This window comes from Dipodomys ordii, unplaced genomic scaffold (assembly GCF_000151885.1).
Source record: "Dipodomys ordii isolate 6190 unplaced genomic scaffold, Dord_2.0 Scaffold3, whole genome shotgun sequence".
Lineage (NCBI taxonomy): Eukaryota > Metazoa > Chordata > Mammalia > Rodentia > Heteromyidae > Dipodomys > Dipodomys ordii.
This window is the reverse complement of record NW_012267219.1, coordinates 19,368,078-19,392,781: the sequence shown is the minus strand read 5'-3', so window position 1 is coordinate 19,392,781 and position 24,704 is coordinate 19,368,078. Positions and strand designations below refer to the sequence as shown.

Below are 24,704 nucleotides of genomic sequence, written 5' to 3'. Positions count from 1 at the left end.
AAAAAATATATATATTCAGAGTAGAAAAAGTCATTTTGATCCTACCAAAAAGCAAAAATTGCAGTTTGGAAACACAATAGGTAATCTGAAGAAGTGTTGAGTGATCAATTATGGCTGATAACTGACCAACTCCTCCTATTTTAGTGACTCAGTGCAAACCCAGATTTTCCTGTGGGCTGCTTTTAATTTACTCAAGGTAAAGCATTGTGAAGTGTTAATTCACATTTATCCCATACAGATTCTAGTTCTTGACAACATTGTGCTAGGTGTATGGTTCTTTCATATCTTTATTTACTTCAAATTATATTTTTGAAATCAATTTTCTTATATGAAGGGCCAACCTATTTTTATTGCTTTCCTTGTACTATATTTTATCCTGTTCAGTTACTGTGTGGATTCAGGCATTTGCATACAGATTAAAAATATAAGTTCCAGACAATTCTTAGTCACGAAGTCAACTTTGCTGAGAATCGCTTAGGTGGCCACCTCGCCCACGTTCTCATGGTTGTTTGTAAATTTCCAGTAACAAATGATCAGTTACACATTATTTCTGGTCTATTTGGCTATGCATTATGTTTCTGGAATTTTATAGAAATAATTTTCTAAGAAAATAATATGAGAAACACTAGATTAAAAATAAGTAATAATTGGTTAAATATCAGCTTCTATATTGAGAATAAATTAGACCAAATTCATAATCTAATAAACAAATGACAAATACAAATTCATGAATTATTATAAGCAATAGGCTCAAAAACCAAATCACAGAAAACGCTCTTACTATTGTATCCTCATCATTCACCTTCTTTTATATAAGCCTTCTCTCATTCATTCTAGTATCTCTATGTTTAGTATAAATGCATCGCAATGCTATGATTTTCATAATAGTGAGCTTCAGCACCAGAAACAACCTATTGACTTATTTTAAGCTAGAGACACAGTGCTCAATTGTTTGTACAAATGCCCAGCATCAGAGATTATCTTGTTGAATTTCTAAGAGTCCATACAAATCACTATGTTATATGCATGCAATAAAATATAGTAGACAATAATTCCACTGATCTGTAGAATATAATAATAGTTCTGATATGGACAAAAATAACAGAAAGAAAAATGTTCTCATATTAACTATAAATTATTAAATTATATTGCTCTGTGGAAGGCTAATTAATCATATATTTTAAATTTATTTCAATGTTGAACACAACGTCAAGATAAACAAAACCATTCATTTCTTAAAACAACATGGATGTGTTGACCATTTATAAGAATATAAAAATAAAGTTGCCTTCAAAAATCATAGTGTTTACTTGGGAAGATAAGTGCATAGTTCAATTACTGTAAGAGCAATACAGTAAGGTATTTTAGAGTATTAAGACAGAATGGTGCTTTGTAAAGAAAATGGTTGGAAGAATAGTATGAAAAAAATTGTAAAAGAGAGATGAAAAAATGGAAATTCATAATTTCAACCCTTGAATATTTCTAGTATTAGAATTAGGAAATATTTATTTCTGTTCTTTGATTTGTGCAACAATGAGGAAATCATTCTTCTTTACTGAGCTTTATTATCATCATCTGAGAAAATAGTAGCTTACAGCATAGCAAAAGTACATGCCACCTCTTGAAAATAGCAATTTCTATTATTCTGTGAATACTAATAAGGCAATATTTTAAAGATATTTTTATTTTTTAAGTATTTGTAAAAAGAAGTTAGCATTCAACAAAGCAGGTTATGAGTACAATGCATCTTGATTAGTGTTACCCTTTCAACATTCCTACCCCATCCTGCCCAATGCACTCATTTCCTCATTTTTATTAATTTTGTAGAATATGTATTGAATTGTTGTTTTTGGTGTTTGTTTTTGTTTTTTTGTTTTTTGTTGTGCATAGGTCTTGAACTCAGGGCCTGGGCACTGTCCCCGAACTCTTTTGCTTACAGCTAGAACCCTATCATTTGGAGCCATAACTCCACTTCTTGTGCTGAATTTTTGACTGGACATTTGAGTGATTTCAACTTTGAATGTTGAACTAGATGTACTTGGTAGTAGATAACCCTAAATGTTTTGTGAGCTTGGAAAGATTTAATTGTTACAAAGACTGAAGAAGAGATAAATAAAAGGGAAAACTCTGTGGTTGAGAAAGAAATAACAACCCATTGTAATCACCTACTGTAAGACACATTAAATATATTCAAACTCTAGCACCAGCACTGACTAATGTATATCTTTGAGCAAGTGCCTTGACTCTTGTAGGTCTCAGCAATATTTTAGTAGCTCATTGCTATATGTTATCAGAATTAATGAGATGTCAATGAAGTACTAAAAATTATTTACAGTTCTTGGCATATTGCGAAGACTGTGAATGCTAATTATACTTGATGTTAAATTTTATATTATTCTTATATCATTGATATTAAACTTTTATTATACCTCATTCTTATGATATTAATAATACTCTTTATGACAATATTATCCATTTGTAATAACAGTAAGAATGGACAAGTAGGTTTGCAAAAAAATATCAGAATAAAAGTAGAAAGATTTCAGATATTTGGGGATTTTTTTCTAATTCTTTCTTATTTTATTTTTTTACTATCTTTCTGTAGTTTTTATTGTCTTTAGTAGTACATTTAACAAAGCAGATTATGAATTCAATGCAAATTGGTCCACATCGCCCCATTCAACGTTCAAACCCGTTCCTCCCTGATGACTCTTCCCTCACTCTTAGTAATTTTATAGAATATGCATTGGATTCTTGAGTGCATTCTCCCTGTCTTTTCCATCCCTTACCCCACCCAATCCCTTCAAGTATCTACTTTCTGGAGTTTATGTTGTTGAGCTTTGACTTTGTGTTTCTAAGGAATTGCACTGTTTGAGTTCTTCCTTGAACCTACCTTACTTCAGTTCTACATTTGTGAACACTTGCATGTTTCCCTGCATGGAAGGAATATCCTCATCTGTGCTGCCTAATGCCTCACAATCTCCTTGAACTAAGGAAGATGATGCAGAATAATTGTACTTAATGCTTCTGACAAGAAAAAAGAGACTGTTCAATACACTCCACATCCGCACCACAACACTCATGAACAGCTAGCCTGGAAATCATACAGTAGAAAATCACAAAGCATGGAATCTGGAGAACAATGCTTAAAATCAACTCATTTCCAATAGCTTGTGAGCTTTGTGAAGAACTAAGTTCATCGTAATAACTCATTTCCCTCAGACATCAGATGGAAAAAAGACTCCCTTACTGGGAATTTAGAAAGATGAAATGAAAACTAAGTAATGCTCAAAATTCACCGAGAAGTTAAAAAAATGTAACTAACCACAATATATAGAATCACAAATAGGCTCTTCAGAATCAGTACCAAAATAATAAAAATATCACATCTTTTGTTACAAATAACTACTTGACTTCTTTTGGCCTCTATCTTAAATATGTGTTTGTTTCCATTAATTTTTTCTCTTATTCTCTAAGCCATAAAAAGTCTATCTATCTATCTATCTATCTATCTATCTATCTATCTATCTATCTATCTATCTTTCTACCTTCCTACCTACCTACATATATCTGTCTAGATAGTTGTTGTTGCTGTTATAGATATTTTTTACAATAGGAATACAAAAGGAGAAGTCAGAAACTAAAAAAAATCATCCATAATTTTACTACTTGGATATATCTAACATTAAAATTCTGAAATTGGTTCTTTTTACAAATATAGTTAATCCTTAAACATATGGACACAGATATAGTGGTTTTAATATCAGAATGTTGTTAAATATACAAATTTGATATATATGGTTTTTAGTTTATATTACAATGCTGGGTGTAAGATTATTTTAAATGCCTGGGCCTTAATAATATACAACACAAAATTTTTACTCATTACTTTTCTCAGTCTAAACTTTTCAATATATAAAGTTTAATTTTTAGAGAATGATTTTCTCCTTTTGAGTTATTTCTATTCTCCACATAAATAATATGCTCAGAGAGTTTCAGCAACATTTAAGAAGGCAGCAATCGGGGAAAAACATTCATCAGTCAAGGTAGCAAAAAATACAACAATGACTTTTTTCATCTGGAGTCTAAGCCCTGGAGTCTTCTCAGACGTCTTTGAAATATCTATTTGGCTGATCCATTTGGAGAAACTCAGCAAAATAAATGGTTTGAAATAAAAAACCACAACAATGATAACAACAACAACAACAAAAACTTCAACGCTTTTTCAGATTAGCACATTCATTTTACTCATTTAGATTTTAGGGAATTTGCCTTGTTGGGGGTTTTCTCAACCAAATCCACCCACTCTATTTCCTTTTGCTTTTTGATCTTCTGAGAGTGCCTTTTAGCTTGGAATTAAGTTGTTCCAAATATTTAAATATTTGATAAACATAAATGTTACTACTGAGAATCACTTCAAAGGGTTTTCTGATGATATGGATGTGTTTGCCATTTTTTTTCATTTAAACAATATTTGTTTATAACGTGGAGTGGAAAAATAGCTGAAAAAGTTTCAAATATTAATTAATCCTTTGTATGCATAAATGGTAAAAATCAAAATCATTTGATATCTGATCCCATTTGGGGAAAGGAAGCTATTAATATTCATTTAAAATGTCATTAAGTAAAATAAAGTAGGGTTGTTCCAGACACATGTTGTATTTGCTTACCATGTAACCTATTCTCAATTATTGCAAAAAAATTAAATGCCCACCATGCCTGAGACACAAATATTATAATAATAAATATGTCATGCCCACATTAAATTCATTTTTTGAAATACTAATCAATATACAGAGTAAGAAGAAAACTGTTAATGTTACTGAATCTTTGATATCTCATTATTTTACATATGATAGGTAGATTATCTTCTTCACTTTGTATGAAGTAAATTTCCTAACCTATAAATAGCATATTTTTTTCAAAATTTTACAGTATGGTGATCTTGTATGCTCTCTATGAATATTGATGGGAGTCAAAATGTAAATTTTGGAAGTGGTTCACAAAACTAGCCAAATAAATTATTCTAACAGTATGTTTCCATATTAATGTTCAATGTGATATAGTATTTTTAAACATACTTTGTAGAGCCAATGAAATACTATATTTGCAAATACATGCATGTGATAAATATCATGGATTAGTATTTTTGATAACAAAAACTTCTTTTAATAATAGTAACTGATTAATCCTATTTTTTCATTCAAAAAGAGACATTCTAGATATTATGTCTAGAATATATTTTCAAATATTTCCATTTCTTTTCCAGGAATTTGCTGCACTGACAAAAGAATTGAATGCCTGCAGGGAACAACTTCTAGAGAAAGAAGAAGAGATCTCTGAACTTAAAGCTGAAAGAAACAATACAAGAGTAAGTATAAAGCTTCCTCTTTGAATTCATTCCATATATAATTCTGTGCCTTATATCTAGTATATATATTTTAAAAGAAAATAAAAACTTTACTTTAGGCTAATACCCACTCACAGTCCATTACTTTAAAAAAAGAAAGAAAGAAAGAAATGTACTACGAAACTCAAAATAAAAAGCCAGGAAACCTAAATTACAGTTTTGGCTACTAAATCACTAGGTTGCCTTACAAAATGTTCTTATTTCTTCTGGCCTTCACTTTAGTGGTCTTTAAAAAGAAAGGGTACATTTCAAGAATGCATTCAAACTTTCAAATGGATGCATTGGAGGAAAAAAAATCTCAGAAGCTAGAAATGGGCAAAAGAAGAGTTTTCAGGGAGGAGTAAGGGAGGGTTTAAATGATGGGATATTGTGATGGGATAAGTTAGATTTGGTATACACTTCTTCATAGTAAAGAACTTACTGAGAAACACAGGAAAAACTATTTAAGATAGAAAGCTATCAGACAGCTCCAGAAACACTTACCTAGCATAGCATATATGAAGCCCTGAATTCAGTCCCTAGCACTGCCTAAAAGGAACAAACTAAGGTCTACCATTTATGTTTCATATCTCCTTCAAATAGATTTGCAACTTTGATATCCATTATGGCTTCATGAAACTCAGAAGTTTCTACTTTCTGCTATTAGAAATCCTGGTATTTTACTAGTCAGACTGTATGTCATATGAAAATGAGTGCAGATTTTGATCCAAGATGCCACATTTTATAGTTCAAAAGGGAGGGTCACTAATTTTATTAAATATGTAAGTTATCATATTGCTTGTAAGTGAATTATAAATTCTTTTGCTGAAAGAAGGTAGAAATCACTTTTGTGTGGACAGAAGTTTACTAAGCAACAAAGAAATATCTTATAAATATGTTAGAAACAATAGCAAGAAAGAAAAAAACATTTGATTCCTAATACTGGGGTTCATTTCACCTTACATCAACTTATCTGACCTTTTCTGCTTGACTCAGACATATACTAGTTATTACAAATAAGGGAAACCATGGGACCTATGTTTCTTTGGGCCTGGCTTACTTCACTTTATATAATTTTTCCCAAGTCTTTCCATTTCCATTTCCTAACAAATGGGGCAATGTCATTCTTTCTGATGGAGGCATAGAATTCCATTGTGTATCTATACCACATTTTCTTGATCCATTCATCTACTGAGGGGCATCTGGGTGGGTTCCATATCTTAGCTATGGTAAATAATACTGCAATAAACATAGTTGTGCTGGTAGCTTTAGTGTGGTCTTGTTTATGATCATTTGGGTAAGTGCCCAAAAGTGGGATTGCTGGGTCATAGGGGAGCTCTATGTGCAGTCTTTTTTTGGGGGCGGGGGGGTCCAATCGTGGGGCCTGAACTCTGGGCCTGGGCACTGTCCCTCAGCATTTCAGCTCAAGACCAGCTTTACCACTTGTGCCACAGCGCCACTTCCGGCCTATGTGGTTTCCAAAGTGGCTGAACAAGTTTACACTCCCACCAACAACGCAGTAGGGTTCCTTTCTGTCCACATTCCCTCCAACATCTGTTGCAGATAAAAATATTTTAAGATGCACCTCAGTAGATGAATGGATCAAAAAAATGTGATATATATACACAATGTAATTCTATGCCTACATCAGAAAGAATGACATTGCCCCATTTGTTAGGAAATGGAAAGACTTGGAAAAAATTATATGAAGTGAAGTAAGCCAGGCCCAAAGAAACATAGGTCCCATGGTTTCCCTTATTTGCGATATCTAGTATATGTCTGAGTCAAGCAGAAAAGGTCAGATAAGGTGATGTTAGGGAAATGAACCCTAAGATACGTACTCAAATGCTGTTTTCTTTCATGCGATTGTTTCTAACACATTTATAAGAATATTTCTTTGTTGCTTTGTATGTCCCCCCCACAGTATAACCCCTGCTTTCACTGTATTTGATGTCGGTATAATTTGTGGAGGAGAAGGGGAAAAACAAGTCGTTTAAATAGGGATACAGGTGGACCCATTGCAACAATGAGATGTACAAGTCGTTATGTAGAAAACGAATTTTACAACTTTGGTGGTGGGGGGAGCGGGGAGGTTTGGGAGGGGGCGGGGGGAGGGAGGATGGGAAGGGATGGGAAGGGGAAACAAAGGAGGACGCTACAATGCTTGATAAGAAATGTACTCATTATCTTGCCCATTACATGGCAATAATACTCTGCACAGTATTTTCACAATAAAAAGGGAAAAAATATACTTTAAGTGTATTATACCTGTAAAATATCAATGCTGAGAAAATAAAACATATTTTGTGATCTAATCATTTTATGCTTGACTGTATAGAATAACATAAACATACAGCTCTATAAACTGTGAGCTTACACTTGTAATGAGAGATTCTATTACATGCATAATGACATTTAAGTTCAATTTATGTCTTTATTCATCACATTCTCATTGTGTGATAGAGAGAATTCTCATGGATACATATGGAAATGCTTTTTATTGAGGCTGTGATAGGCCAGTCACACAGACTGCCTCAGATCATTCCAAGGGCAGTTTAGATATTGCTCACAGGTATCATATGACTTTTAACATTACATTTCAATGCAAACTTAAAGGCTTTTATTTCTGCCATGACATTTACTCTGTTCCCTTCTAGTATTTTATGTATCAGTACCCTAGGTTAACAATCCCTGATGATATAGTTAAATATAAAATAGGAAAAGAAAATTGAGAATAGAACATGCATACCTTTGGACATATTTCCAATGAATTATTATATTTAACATATATCTTATTTAACACTCACATATTTAACAGTCACACCCTGTAAGCTCCTGCTGCTAACCCTAGCAACATGGAGGGTGTAGGATTGCAATTGAAGGCCATCCTGAACAGAAAAGAATGTGAGACTTCATCTCAATAGAAGGAAGCAGGACACAGTGGTATGTGCCTATTATCCAATGATGGGAAGCCCAAAATAGACAGTCCATAGTCCAGGTGCTCTTTTGTGTCCTGGAACAAATCCCTCTGCCTGCTGCTCCTGCTGACTGCCCACTGAGGGTCGTTCTGATCCTGATGGACTGACTCATAAGCTATCACCTAGGGGTAAACATGGCCAAATACTCCTTAGGTAGGATTCAGAATTCTGCGACTATTTACTATAAAAGACCCGTACAGACCTGAGTTCAAACCTCAGAACTACAAAACAAGAATAAAAATAATATTTCAAAAAGTTTGAGCAGTACCAAATGGTAAATCTTTACTCATAGTCCAATTTTTATATATCCTTTTTCCTTATCACCTTTGAACAAAAAGTTCCAAAATCCTTAGTCATCCCACTAAATACATATGTAGAGTTTTAAGCTATGTAAATTCTTGCTTTCATTAAAGCTCAATACTGTGTACTTCATATTGTAGAATCAATAGAATAGTTCTAATGGAAATCATGATATCGTCAAGGTATAAATATGGAAAGTGGGTTTTTTAAGGGAGAATAACTTAATTCATATTATATGTATATCAGAAAACGAAATATTTGGACTATATGGGCATGAAGTCCTAGTTGGCAACTGTAAATTCCAATTCTAATCTTTGAGTTTCACACCAATATACATAAGCCAATAAGTATTTTTAGAAAGAAACCATAGCTAACTACTACCATTATTTTTGAGCATAGGTTAGTTTCAATTCTGTAGCTTCTCAGCCTAGCCAGGTTTCATCTCTTTGATAAAAATGGTCTGCTTAAGCATTATTCACCATAGCTAAGATTTGAAACCAAACCAGATGCCCCTCAGTAGATGAATGGATCAAGAAAATGCGATATATATATATGAATATGAATATTGAAATTCTATGCCTCCATCAGAAAGAATGGCACTGCCCTATTTGTTAGGAAATGGAAAGTCTTGGAAAATATTATATTAAGTGAAGCAAGCCAGGCCCGAAGAAACATAGGTCCCATAGTTTCCCTTATCTGTAATAACTAGTATATGTCTAGGATAAACAGAAAAGGTCAAAAGCTATGTACATATGACCATGTAAGCTGATGTTAAGTGAAATGAATCCCATGATAGGCACACAAGAGATTTTTATCTCTTCTGCAGTCCTTTTTAATGTAATTATAATGTACTATGTGATTGTTTTGCTTCTTTTGTATATTCATCTCCCATGGTATAACCCCTGTTGTCACTGTATTTGATTCCAGTGTCCTTCATCTTGTATATACATTTTTCTAATTTGGGGAGAAGGGAAATAACAAAATGCTGAAATAAGGATACAGGTTGGCCCATTGTAACAACGAGATGTACAAGACACTATGTTGAAATTGAACTTTACAACTTTGTCGGGGGGAGGGAGGAGTTGGGGAGGTGGAAGGAAAGGAAGGGTAGGGAAAAAAACAAAAGGTGGGGTAACAATGCTTAATAGGAAATGGACTCATTAACTTGCTCATGTAACTATAACCCCATGTACAGTATCATATATATATATATATATATATATATATATATATATATATATATATATATAATAGTGTGCTTAGGTCAGTGTTTGACTGTATCAGCTACCTATAAATAATGTAATAATAAAACTGGGAATTTCTGCTAGTATGTCGATTGCTACTCCTTTCATTGGAAATGAGGACTTTTTAAAAATCAGAAATAATGTTACATGTGATAACATTACTAGAAGCAGAGCTCTAGTAAGATGGCCTTGTTGGAAAATTTATAGTCATGATAGAAAGTAAGTCCATAATGAGGAAAAGTATTCCAATGCAACAAAAATATCTGCCTGGCACATCATGTACTAGCCTTCTTCAAAGAGAATAGCTATTCTGACTACACATAATAGCTATCTCTGAGTACACAGGATCATTGAGAGGCTCCCATTTGATGGCTGCAACTAGCAACTTAGTTATTCAACAGTGGTACTAACTCTATCAGCTTTAATCATGGGGAAAAAAAAACAAGCACCATTTTTCCAGGTCAATGAATAACTTCTACCCCTGAAATCAAAGTCATTGTTTCATGCCTACAGAACAAATGCTAGGGTAGCTAAGGAACTAGGCTGATATCTACAAGGTGAATATTTTTTACCCACCAGATCACTGAAAGCTTCTGCTATAGTAAATACCAGTCCTAGTTCAGAGCCATTATCTATTAAATTTTAGGCATCTTATTTGCCTAGTATTTTTACTCTGCCTAAATGGCTGCAGATCTTTGTAGGGAAGGCTTTTTTTTCTTATTATCTATTTCAACATAACAAGCAATCCTAACACTTAAAACACCATTTTAATATGCTCACAGATGTTGTGGCTTGGGGCTTCAGAAAGGAGATGGTATATATATATATATATATATATATATATATATATATATATGCTTCTCTGCTCCATTCCATGCAAAGTCCGAACTAGGGAGCTTTGATGGTTAGCAGCAATAATGTACTGGGAAGAGGTTTTCCTATCAGAAAAGTAAGATGAAAGAACTGATACATAGTGTTTGCCAGTTTATTTGGTATACAATCTCCCATTTTACTGATTTTAGGCTACCAGCATCACGTCCTTGAATGTAATATTAGATCCATAGCATTACTAAAAATTAATGGAATTGCTTTTAAAAAATGTGACACTTGATCCTTATAGCCTGGATAGAGTAAATCTAGCACATAATTTTTAAGAGGCAGAAATAAATACATGTGAGATCATTTTCCTATTCTAATATCTAGCGTGTGGCTGCAATATTCAAAGGAAAGGCAATCTCAACTGAGGTTATCAATGAAAAAAACTTACATATGGCCTCTGTCACAAAATCGTCAATTGGTCAGACTTCTTATAAGTTAGTGATCTAAAAGCAAATATGTTGTTGAACTACATGCAAGTTTCCTGGCCTTTTCATGCATACAGTCTGAAATCGCAAAATGTAATTTCTACAACCCTATGTCAGTCAGAACAGTCACAAATCCACTCAGATTCAAAAGAAGAAAATACAGGCTGTACATGTCCATGACCAAAGGGTCAGATAACTTGATTTAACATTTAAAAATCACTACAAATGAGTAAAACGAAGTTACAGCAACAATTCTTCCTTTTATTCACAAAGATGTTCTCCCCCCACACCCTGGGGAATATGCAAACATTTTGATTTTATAAAATTCCTAACTGTAAAGTAACTCTGGTATGAATTTTGAGAAAAAAATAAAAATAAGATTTTTCACTTACTGTTATCAAGAACTTTCCCATCGCTGTGTTGTTAGGAAATCTATAGTCAACTAGACATCAGCAAAGATTCCAATGGAATCTTTATTTTTTTTTAACCCAACAAGTTTAGGGCATTTATTCACTAGATCTACACCATAACTAAGTTTATATCTTAGATAATCTATGGCAATAATCTATGAATTATTTAACTAAATATACTCATACTGAGTAGTTTAACAAAAAATTTAACACAAAAATTTCAGCCTTCTAATTTGTTCCAAGGTCACTGATGCAGAAGTAATAGCAATACATTTTTTTTCTTTTGTAACTGTGTAATAGGGGAAAGAATAAAGCTGTTTGGAGGGAATGATGGCTATGCCCTTAAGATGAAACAGTATAAAGTAGAAACTTAGAGAAAAGAAGAGTTTACATGAATATCCAGTCAAAAGCAACAGGAAGCACCTTTGAAATGTTACCGATACTCTCTCTCTCTTTCTGTCTCTCTCTCTCTATATATATACATATATATATACATATATATAGAAACACACACACACATATATATATATATATATATATATATATTGCCAGTTGTGGGAACTCTGGGCCTGGGTGCTGTCCCTCAACTCTTCAGCTCAAGGCTAGCGCTTTACCACTTGAGCCACAGTGCCACTTCTGGCTTTTTCTGCTTATGTGGTGCTGAGGAATCGAATCCAGGGCTTCATGCATGCAAAGCAAGCACTCTACCACTGAGCCACCTTCCCAGCCCAATACTCATTTCTAATTGGGCCACAAGACTATATAAGGATATTTGTAGAAGTCTCTCTCATTGATCAGGTAACAGGGTAAAATACCAGTATTCTTTCATCAAGTGGAATAGAGAAAGAGGGACTGAAGAAAGCATTCAAACTTAATCTTCTTTCCATTGTGGCTTGTGAGATGTAATTCCACCACTCGAAAGCCTTTCAAACTTCTACCTCCATATCCTCCCTGACTTCCTCTGCCTCCAGTATGAACCCTAATCCAGGCTTAATCCAGTCTGTTGTACCCTTGCTTCCTGATTTCAGTCTTTTCCATGGCCTTTTTGGCAACATCTGCCTCACCGTAGAAATCTACAAAACCAAACTGTCTGGATAATCTAGTTTCCTGGTTAGTGGCTAGCCTATGAAGAGATGCATTAAATGATTCCTTTCACATTTCAGTGATGCTATCCTCAGGAAGACTTGTTTATATTTTGGTGTGTGTAGGGAGGTGTTTATGTGCTTTTACTGAGGTTAGATCTAAAGACATTGTCTTTGAGCTTTTTGTACAAGGCTAGTGCCCTACCATTTGAGTCACAGCTCCAATTCCAGCTTTTTTGGTAATTAATGGGATTTCTATATCCTGGATAGGGCAAATCTAGCACATATTTTTCAAGAGGCAGAAATAGATACATGTGAGATCATTTCCCTATTCTAATGTCTAGCATCAGGATGGAACATCCAAAGGAAAGGCAATCTCAATTGAGGCTTTCAATAAGAAAACCTAAATATGGCCTCTGTTACAACATCCTCAATTGGTCAGAATTCTTATGTTACAGCCTAGTGATCTGAAAGTCTCACAAACTTTCCTGCCCAGGCTGGCTTCAAATCATGATTTTCAGATCTCAGTGTCCTGAGTAGCTAGGATTACTGGCATGAGTCATTGTCACCCAGTTATGGAGAGACTTCTGACCAACTGTTTTGGATGGGTGTTTTTCTTGCCTTGGGTCCCTTTTCTTGCCCCAAGGTCCTTATAACTCCTGTGTTATTGTTCTGTTCTCAAATTTCCTTTTATTTTCCTTTTATTTATTAGGAGAAACTAAAGTTTAACTTCTTCAAATAAAACAAATTCTATAAATGTATGCCTTTTAGATTTGCCATTTTGATTCTAGGACTTTTGATAAAAAGTTTTCTTCTCAAACACTTAAAGCATTTCTTCTGTTAAACTGTAGGAAAGTTTGCTTAAAGTCAGTTTTTGAATTACCTCTCCAAACATTGTTCTTTCCATCTCCATAGTCATGACATTGACCTTTCCTTCCAATGTACTTCAAGCAAATGGGATAATGGTTGATATCTAACCTTTCATTTTCTTCAGAGGTTTTTCTCTGCATCATATTTTGTCTTAAATTCATTGTACAAAATCCTTTGCTATTCCCATGCTGGCTGACTATTCTTATCTCCATAATATCTTCAACACTTCTGTTAATTCATCTTGAGAGACATTGTAAGGGACATTTGGGGCCATACTATTCTTATATCTCATTTTTTTGTCTTTTCCATTGATTTCTTTAGTTTAATTTTGTTTTCAAAAATAGCTCAAGATGTGACTTCCAAGGCTTTCTTTTTTCTCTCTAGGTCTTCAACAGCTTCAAAATTCAAATAGATAAGCTTTCTATTTATTCCAATTCTGACATCCACAAGAAAAAGTGCAGTTTTAGTGACATTAGTTTTTTTAATTTAGTAGTAGATTTGTCAGAATTTAGGTTTTGCACAAAGGGATTGAAAGATGTGTTTAATACTATCTTTTGTACTTTGTGGAGCTACTTTCTGTTTCTTTTCCTTTTTCCAAGAGCTTCTTTGTTAGATTCATTTTCCTCGTCATAGTTTTCATCTTCCTTCTCCTCCTCCTTCTCTGTGTGTATGCTGTGGTTTCCATAGCTTCTTCACAGTCATCTTCATTGCTTATTTATGAAACATGTAAAAACAGAACTTCCCATGCAAAAACTAACTCACAGAGATTGGAACCGACTGGAAACTGATCACCAGAACTTTCTTTCATCTTCACTGTGGTCCAGAGCCTGCTCTGGGTGTGTAGGTGCTATGACAGACAGACACATTGTTGTTCACTTCTTTGGCCATGAATGAATTTTGGAGATCTCTACTGTAATATTGTAGGCTGTGCATGTATGTTTTTAGCAATGTAGTCTATAAAGATTCATCATGATAGAGTCCAAGTATCAATCAAGAGAGTCATGGTTGGACAAGCATTTAGGAAGTTTCTTCCTCTCTTTGAGTGTTGATCGAAAGGAGTAAAGCTGAAACTGTAACCAAAGGAGGCATTGTGCTTCCAGAAAAGTCTCCAGGAAAAGTATTGCAGCCACATTAGTGGCCATGGGATCAGGATCTAAAGGAAATATTGAGCCAGATGGTGTGAAAATGGGCGATAAAATTCTTCTCCCAGAATATGGAGACACCAAAGTAGTTTTAGGTGACAATGATTATTTCGTATTTAGGGATGGTGACATTCTTGGGAAGTATGTAGAGTTAATATATCCCTGAAATGGCATTATGTGAAGCTGCCCATTACATGGAAGTTCTGAAATCTTCATCATGTAAATAATTTCCATCTCTCTCTTTTATAATAAGCTGATGGTAACTACAAAAATATTTCTTATGAATAAAATAGAGTGATTGTCACTATGATTTAAATCAATACCATGCTGATATGCTCATGTCATCCATTTAACAAAATTACATGGTCAAATGTAGATGAAATAAGTTAAATATTATCAAAGCACTGGTTTTCCTATTATTCTCTGAGAAACATTCTGCTTTGTGCATTTATTGAAAGAATAAATATGCTTGGTCAAATATTATATTTCTGATGAATACAAACTGAAATTGTTAAATTTCCTAGAGGAATGGGTAACATAACTTAAAATCCAACAACCTTCCTTGAATGTATTTTGTGAACCCAGGCTTGAACAGGTGTGTGCATTTTGTTGATATCTGTCTATTATATTACCTGAGGATATTATTAGTAATATTATTTATCACTATTATTGGAATAATAGCTGGAATAGTTTAAGGTAAAAGTCCTTTGTTGATATTGATGAATTGAATCAACAAGATAATTTGATTTTTTTCTGTCTTGCCCGATAGCTGTTACTGGAGCATTTGGAGTGCCTTGTGTCGAGACACGAAAGGTCACTCAGAATGACAGTGGTAAAGCGGCAAGCACAGTCCCCCTCGGGAGTGTCCAGTGAAGTTGAGGTTCTTAAGGCACTGAAATCTTTGTTTGAACACCACAAGGCCTTGGATGAAAAGGTATAGTATGGACAAAAGCTTCAAAGCTCATCCGTACTTTTGCGATTAGCATCAAGTTTCCTGTCTTCTTCTATTCACTTGACTGAATCCTCCTGTAAGTCAGTTCACAGGATCATATATGAATTATGTAAAAAATAATCACCACTAAAAATATAAATGGATTACTGTATATGTCTTGGTCATAAGCATGACTCTTTTACATATTGAGTGTGTAGTTTAACAAACTTAAACCTGCAACATGAGCATCATGGGCCTAGTTCAGCGGGCCATTTGAAATTCAGTGTTATATAATCATTCAGCTTTTGTCTTTCTCTGTCTTGCAGTCTTTGTGTCTGTCTCTCACTCTCTCACACACCCTCTCCATCCAGCTTCATCTCTCTGAATAAATGTCTATAGATGACAAAATAACAGACCACTATTGAAAATTACCCCTATTTTGAAGTGCAAATTGGGCATAATTTAACTTTCAGACATTTATATTAGAAACATCCCCTTTTGAGGGGACATTTAATGTCTTAGTTTCAAATATACGTTTGAAGAGTCAGCATGTAACAGCATAATTTATTAGAAGAAAATCGTCCTCTCAGGTCTTTTTAAATATAGCTGTAAGCTTCCCCTAGTTGTTACTCACATAAGTTCTCTGGCAGATATAAGCCAGTGTGATGGTAACATCCTTTGGAGATTAGTAAGGTTTATAATGTAATTTGAATTTTGTGAAATTTGGAAGAATGATATTTAAAATGAATAAGATTTATATGGTAGGAATTGGGACACTTCAGTCTACAGCCTATTACAATTTCTGAGCATTGAAATTTGAACGAAGGATTATTGCTTAATTCTATCTAATTTTCAAGCATGCAGGGATTTTTGCTCCATTTAATATTTATATTTATATATATTTTATCATCAGTCCCCAGATGTTCATAGACTAGAAGATTACATGCAGTTTGTGCATAAGGATAATTTAATTCTGTCTTCTAGATTATTAAGAAGCCATTTGCCATTTTTTCTTTCAGCTGTAAAAGCCTAGTTTATGTATAATTTTGAATACAAAATATGCACATTATAAAAAGTCCATGATAAATATATTAAATAATCATTTAAGACATTTAATGTTAAGTTTTCATTACATTCCCCGTTTTGTCACAAAAGTACATTGTCAAAAATGTTCAAGACTTTATAGAACATTTACTTAGGAGCAGATAAATGGCTCAAAAGTAAATAAGATATTCTTTACACTGAGGACTTCACATCAATAACAAGCAAGTCTGGCCAAACATTGTGCAGTATGACATGGAGTCCAAAAACAATTTCTTTAATCATGAGAAAGTAAAAAATGTCTTCAAGAGGGAATGATAGTTGATTGACTACATGCAAAATAACCCAGGGCTTTAAGAAGAGTGGCCTTTTTAGAGGATATTAAACATTTTAAATATCTAAAGTGAAGGAGCCAGCCCAGGAAGACAAATCTTTAGGACTCAACACCAATAATCTAGTAAAAACAAAACAGGTAAAAACAAACAAACAAACAAACCTTATAGTGGAAGCATAGTTCAAGTGGTAAAGCAAAAAAACTGAGCAAAAGTGTGAGACCCTGAGTTCAAGCCTTAACAAATGAAATAGAAATAGAAAACAGAAATTGAAAGTTCTAGATATGTATAAATGTATATTTAATAGTTACATCTTAGCTCTACAAATAAGCGATTGTCTTAGGGAATAACTAACAGATGTGCTGGAATAATGAGTTATATTTCTTTTTTATTTTTAATAGAAATAGGGTAAGAGCCAAGTGCTGTGATACATAGACCTGAATCTCAGACCAGCATAATGAGAGTCTACGAAAGATAGACAGAAAGAAGGAAGGAAGGAAAGAATAAAGGAAAATAAGAAGGAAGGAAGGAAGGAAGGAAGGAAGGAAGGAAGGAAGGAAGGAAGGAAGGAAGGAAGGAAGGAAAAGGAGAGAGAGGGAAGGCTGTATCTAATTTGTACTTGTATTTAGAGAAAACAACTAACAGTACTGTTCCTGGGATATTATACATTGTTTCTAGTCACAGAAGAACAAATAAAATCCAGGAAGAAATCTAAGAGTTTATGGCATCTGCTGGTGAAATACTTAGAACAGACCAAACCACTAAAAGATTTATCAATAACACTATTTTTCCTATCAGTGCACTTCAGGCCAAGTGGATAAACTACATGTAACAATATTTTATACCCTGGAAATGCTGGTTGTTCAGTTATTCAGACTTCCCCCAATTTCCTTACTAAGTAGAAAAAGTGCATAGGATGGTACAGATATAATTCATTTATCAATTACACACACACAGATAACATTTCATCCTCATGTCAATGTAAGTGAAGCTTTTATATCATTTTTCATTAGTAATGGAGGCATGCATATTAAGATTTATATTAATTCAAAATATATTTAAAAGTATTTTATCTTCATATAAAGAGTTTTGTATTTATCACTTGTGGGTAATAAAATCTAATTTGTTCAAAACATTACTCAATTTATTTGTGGAGTATTATTCCATTTCTACATTACTTGATTAAGTTTGATTATTTTTATTCCTTAAGGGATCAATAGAATGATACTATAAAATGCTTGGTTAGTTGTAAAAAGAGAACAGACCATAAAAGATGCTAGGAGTTTCAATATAACAAAAGAAAATCAGGAAGGTATTTTAACTTGGATTCAGGTATTCCTTACATAACTTATGACTCTGTCAGAAACATTCCAAAGTATAAACACATCTTTTATAATATGGTATCTTGACTACCTCAACACATCTATCTGAAGCATGGCCTGACCAATGTTGCATTTAGTGAGCTCATGAATTTATATATTCAGATGGGTTCATATAAATGTTCTTACCCACTTGGATTCCTAAATCTTTTGAAAATCAGCAACAGTTTACAGTTGATTTAGAAGTAAGTACAAACCTTAGCCATTACCACTATAAACCTACCAAGGATGTTCGTGAAGCTCTTTCTTATGTCTGCATTTCATGGGTCAGTTATTCTACTCATATTCATAGCTTCAGAATATTTGCTGCTTTTCCAAGTTTTTCCTAAAGAAAATGTGCTCCAAGAAGGCTCATCAAAGATTTCCTTCAAAAGTAACCATTGCTTAGTTATTAGTTAGCTTTAATTGTATGCAATGCTATAAACAATTGGATTTTGTGGTGTTTATCTACTCTAGCAAAACATAAAAGCATTTATAGTAAATGCTATGAATGTACAAATAATTTTCAAGGAATTAGAACATAGCAAACATTTAAGATGTGATTCAGTATGTTCAGCCACCCGATGATACATGTTATCTAAAAAGTATTTAACTACATCATTTAATTTTTTTTTAATTCTTAACTAAATTCTAGGTTAATAGAACACTACTGGCTTTTTTACTTTTTTGCTAACTGGAAAATAAAGTAATGACTCCAACTTTAATTTTTTTAATTTTTCTGTGTTGCTATATGTTTCATATGTTAATAAGTTCTATTACATCAAAAATTATACTATACCATACTATATGAATTACCAAAGTTCATAATAATATAATTATAATGTGAATATACATGTTTACAACACAGATATATAGCATTTGTATGAAAAAATCTATATTCCTAAAATTTTAAAATTCATGAGGAGTTGCAACTTAAATCTGTGAAGGATTATTGATTTTTAAAGGAAACCTAAGTGGGTATATTTGTTTATATAATTCAGTAAAAAATCCATCTGAAAATTTTAAGTTTGAAAAATGTAATGTAGGACATATCTGCAGACCTAAGAAAGTAACAGTGAAAACAATTTTAGAAGTTCTATGAAAGGCAGAGTTAAAGAAACACTTCTTTGAATTTCAGTTATATAAAAAAACATTTGTGAGTCATCATTACTTTCAAATTAAAATGTACAGAGCTTTCTATTTTACCACATATTATGGTTTAATCTTGGCTATCTGGAAGCTAGTTGGAATTCAGAAATAATTAAGTACTTTGCAACTCTTCAAAACATGGTAAATCACAATTTAATACAAAAGAGCCATGCAATGGACAGTCGTCAGGGTCTAAACATCCATTGTTTTTAAGAAAGAATTCACTTAAGCAGTTAGGTGCTAACTGCCAAATAAAAATTATTTTTTAAAAAGAAGAAAGCTTTCTTTCCAATTATTCATGCTTCACTAGTGACTATTTTTTTTTCAGATGAACCTATAATATACTTATAAACTTTGCCTCCCCTTACTACAAATCTGAATTCAGAGCAACACCGGTCAGTCTCCAAGCCCATCAGAAGTTCTATCAATGAATCAGAAAAAGGATTTGCTTACAAGAAATCCTTTGATAAAGTGAGGCCACCAGCACGTCTTCCTAGTGTTCCTGCCAGGTTTCTTTATCTAGGCACTTAGGACTATAAATATTTTACTAATTTCCCAAATTCATTCTGGTGATGTTAATGATGGATTCAACACAATTTGATACTATGGGATGTACATTACTGCACATATTTTGATTTTTCTTCTAGGTAAGGGAGCGACTGAGGGTTTCTTTAGAAAGAGTCTCTGCACTGGAAGAAGAACTAGCTGCTGCTAATCAGGAGGTAACATACCAAACTTTCTCCTCTTTTGAGGTGCAATATCCCTCTGTTTCATGTTACTTTTGTTAAACCTGTCACACACAAAAATAAATTATGTCCAGTCTATGCCACTGAACAAGGCCTGTGGAAGCAAGTTGCCAGAGTCCAGGGTCTCTGATTTCTGGTACTCAAACTGGTCACTAAGAGTACAGAGGAAATTCATAAAGAGCCCAGGAAATGAAGACTTAGAAAAACTGTGGTCAGAATGCCAGTTCTTCCATGAAGTAAAACCCAGCTCCAAAAGCATGTTTCATAACTCTTGGGAAATATTTCAATAAAGTTAACACACACATACATGCACATAGATGTGTATACATACCATATGTAAACACACACATCTACTTCCTCTCAGTCTGTACCTATTTGTGTCTTCATTTTGTACATAAATATGTATTTTCAAAGTATATCATATTTCCAGCATCCATTTTAATTGGATAAATCAATTTAATTCGTTTATATGTGTGATTGACCTAGGCTTGATAACGTGATCTCTAAAAATAGTAGATTTTCAAGTCAGGCCTGTGTGATTAAATGCTAGCTGAATATAAAATATTAAATGGATGCACAATAGTTTTAATACAAGAAGATTAAAGCATGATCAGACTCAGTTTAGCAATTTGAACTCTTTGGGGTAAAAAAAGAGAGGGGTAACAAGAGAGTGATATCTCAAGTCATCACAGAAAAAAGAAAACTTTTTAGATAATAGGTAACAACTAGAACCCAGGCCTTATATGAGATGGTGTAATATATCTACAAGTAAGTTGTACTACTGAGAAGAGTACAAGGAGGAACATGTCAAATGTGTATTTATTTTGTATTATATCATTACAAATTCAGATTTTCATGTAGGCTAAATATTATTTTACTTTGGTTTTTATTGATAAAAACCCACAAACAGAATGTAATGACTGCTAATACAAAAGGCTTACTTATATAATAAGTAGTGATATAATATCTATTTGCCATATAATTTTTACTTGATTTAATGTCTTTCTTGTGTGTACGCAAGTCCTGGGGCTTGAACTCAGGGCCACAGTATTGCCCTTAGATTCCTTTCTCAAGGCTAGCATTCTAACACTGAGCCATGGCACCATTTCAGCTATTTCTGAATAGTTTATTGGAAATAAGAGTCTCATAGACTCTCTTGCCTTGAGTGGGCTTCTCAACCTCCTGAATAGCTGATATTACAGACATGAGCCAACAGCATCAGGATTTCTGATTTAATTCCCATTCTATTTCTTGAACTTATCTCATGTGCTAAAGCAAGGCTCTGAAAATTTCCTCCAGAAAAAGCACTTGAATGGCTCATTCAATTATACATGACAAGAGAGAACAAAGGAGAAAAACTAAAAGAAAAACTTATTTCTTGATATACTTTTAGCTTTCAAGTATATTTTAAGACACTCATGCAGAGGACAGTATTTTCAACTTTTTAAGAAGAGATAAATCAAATTTCTATCAATTAAAATCTTCTGAATCTACTGCAGTCATTGTAAACACATTTTTCATTTTAAGTAACTTTTATAAGAGAAAATGTATTTTCTGTACTCATTATTAATTTCATTGTATTTTGTTTTTATTGTACTATTGATGTGGCTTGACCAAAATGTACTTAAGAAGTCATCGACCCAATAAACAATATTACTTTAGTTTTCAAATACTAAACTGCTGATAAATAATACATCTTAAGAATATTAAAAAAATGAACATTAATTTTATAATGAATTCCTATATCAAAATGAAATACTGAAAAACAAAATCAGAAGATAATTCAGGTTGAGTTCTTGGTTCCCTATAATAACAAAAATCAGTATAAGAAATCACCCAAACATAAAGCACTAAAGATTGGTGATACCAAGATGGTTAAAAAACTGTCAAAATAAATGAGAAGAATTCATCCTACTGGCTGCTTTAGAAAAGGGAACTTGGTGAACTTTGAATAGTAAAGAAAACTTTTAAAGAAAATACTGTAGAAAGCTAGATTAATTTTTATTGTAGGAAGAGAAGGCAAATGAAGGTCACATTAAGAACCCAGGAACAGAGAGAGAGAGAGAACGCATAGATACAAGCAATCAGACACTAGAATTAAGTCCTGCATGTGACTAAATAAATTAAAAGCCTGTGTAAAATTTTATTTTATGCTTCATGTTTTAAAATAAAAGTGAAACTATTTACAGGTGTATCTTACCATTCAAGAGCTTCATTTCTTGAGTATAGAAAGTCTAGAGAGTGAACACATGTTCTTTTCATATTTGTTTTGTCTCCTGACTTTCTTGGAGTGATAGTGACCACTCCATTCAGATAAATAATTTATTCAATTAATTATGTGCAGTTAATTCTATTTTTAAAAAATAAATTGTCATTTATTTCCGAACTAATTCAGTTCCCAAATACAGAAAGAGAAATAAGAAAGTGGATACTTATATTGCAATACCTTATATTATTTGTAAATAAATATATCTATGAAGCATAATGAAGTTTATTCTAGTATTATACCGTTCTACGTCTTACGTACTACTGTCTTACTGTTTTCTATGTTTCTGTCTCTGTGTTCCCTTGGCCCAGTCTCAAAGACAGTTTCATCTCTGGGTTATCTAAAGGGTTATTGCCTTTTAGAATATTTTCTTTATATAATCTCATGCACGAAGTCTTCATCTTCGCAACTATTTTAATCCATGCAAGACTTTTAAAAAATATTGTAATGGTGATATACAGAGGGATTATGCTTACATAATTCAAGTAATTAGTGCATTTCTCTTTGAATAGTGTCACTTCTTTTCTACAAGCTTTTTCCCTCCTGACCCTCCTTCCCCACAAGTTGTACAGTTCATTTTCAACATAGTGTATAGTGAGTATCACTGCTGCAGTTATTCACCATTTGTCCCTCCATTTTTATGCTCCCCTTACCTTTCCCCCAAACAGATTAACTTACATACAAGACAAATGGTACAAAAATCAAAAACAATGTTAAAGGAGAAAACAACAACAAAAAAACAAAATAACATAAACAAAACCCTCTTGTTTCCATTGCTGGAAGTTTATTTCAATGGATATCATTATATATGATCATATCCACATAAACATTGAGTTTTTGTGATTCTCTTCTAACAGTACCCTCCTTTGGTCTCACTGTGTGAATGTTTAGAGTCTTGTTTAATTTATCATGTCCAAGTGTATTTTTTACCTTTACCATACATTTGTTTCAAAACTTGTAGATTTATAGGTACATACTTGTTACTACAAATGAAGGTATCTTTGCAACCTATGTTTCTTTGGGTTTGGCTTATTTAGCTTAATATAATTTTTTCCAAGTCTTTCCTTTTTGTTACAAATGTGCATTATCATTATTTTTGATCTAAGCACAGAATTCCATTATGTATATATACCACAATTTCTTGATCCAATCGTCCATAGAGGGACATCTGGGTTGATTCCATATCTTAGCTATGGTAAACAAAACTAGAATGAATACAGTTAAGCTGATAGATTTAGTGTGGCCTTCTTTATGCCCCAGAGTAGAAGTGCTGGATCACAGGGAAGCTCTATATTTAGTTTTTGAGGAATCTCTATTCTGCTTTCCACCAACACTGTAATGGCGTTCCCTTTGGGCCACATGCCTGCCAGCATCTGTTATCGTTAATTTTCTTGATAATGGCCATTATCAGTCTCAATCTTATTGTTGTTGGCATACAGAAAAGCTACTGGGTTAATTTTATACCCTTCTACTTTGCCTAAGTTTCAGATCAACTCAAGTAACCTAGGGGAAGCATCTATAGGATTCTTTAAATCTAGACTCTTATCATCTGCAACAAGGAGAGTTATACTTCTTTCCATATTTGGATCCCCTTTACGTTTTTTTTTTTTTTTGCCTTATTGCTCTTGCTAGCAATTCCAGTACTAAATTGAAGAGAAGTAGAGAGAGTGGACATCTTTATCTCATTCCTGATTTTTAAAAAGATGGTTTTAACTTTTCACCAATAAGTATAATGTTGGTTGTAGGTTTGTCACAGACAACTCAAGACTTTTGAGGAAAACAAATAACATATAACACAATCTATAGCTTGAGGCTTATGCTGTCATCTGATTTCCATAAAAGACTTCATATAGCCAGGCATGGTGTCTCACACCTATAATCCTAGCTACTCAGGAGACTGAAATCTGAGGATCACTGGTCAAAGCCAGCCTGTGCAGGAAAGTCTGTGAAATTCTTATCTCCAATAAACTACCAGAAAACCGGAAGTGGCATTGTCGCTCAAGTGGTAGAGCGCTAGCCTTGAGCTGAAGAGCTGAGGGACAGCGCCCAGGCCCAGAGTTCAGGCCCCACAACCGGACCCCCCCCCAAAAAAAAGAACTGTAGCAATACCTTATGAACAAACTATTTTGTTTTTGTTTATCTGCTTACCTCAGAAATAGACT

General features: G+C 33.4%; 1 protein-coding gene and 1 pseudogene across 7 annotated transcripts in view; both read left to right on the top strand.

The window, feature by feature from the left end:
* Positions 1-24,704, top strand: part of Ppfia2 (protein tyrosine phosphatase, receptor type, f polypeptide (PTPRF), interacting protein (liprin), alpha 2) — a 347,260-nt gene that overhangs the window by 201,204 nt on the left and 121,352 nt on the right. For 6 of the 7 annotated variants that reach the window (XM_013019213.1, XM_013019222.1, XM_013019241.1 and 3 more), the window contains 3 exons: positions 5,270-5,371; positions 15,489-15,653; positions 20,178-20,252. In XM_013019213.1, coding sequence (XP_012874667.1) covers positions 5,270-5,371; positions 15,489-15,653; positions 20,178-20,252 — 342 coding nt within the window. The remainder of the gene's footprint in view (positions 1-5,269; positions 5,372-15,488; positions 15,654-20,177; positions 20,253-24,704) is intronic. The other variant, XM_013019250.1, reaches the window with a different exon arrangement.
* On the top strand, positions 14,579-14,885 carry LOC105986961 (annotated as a pseudogene).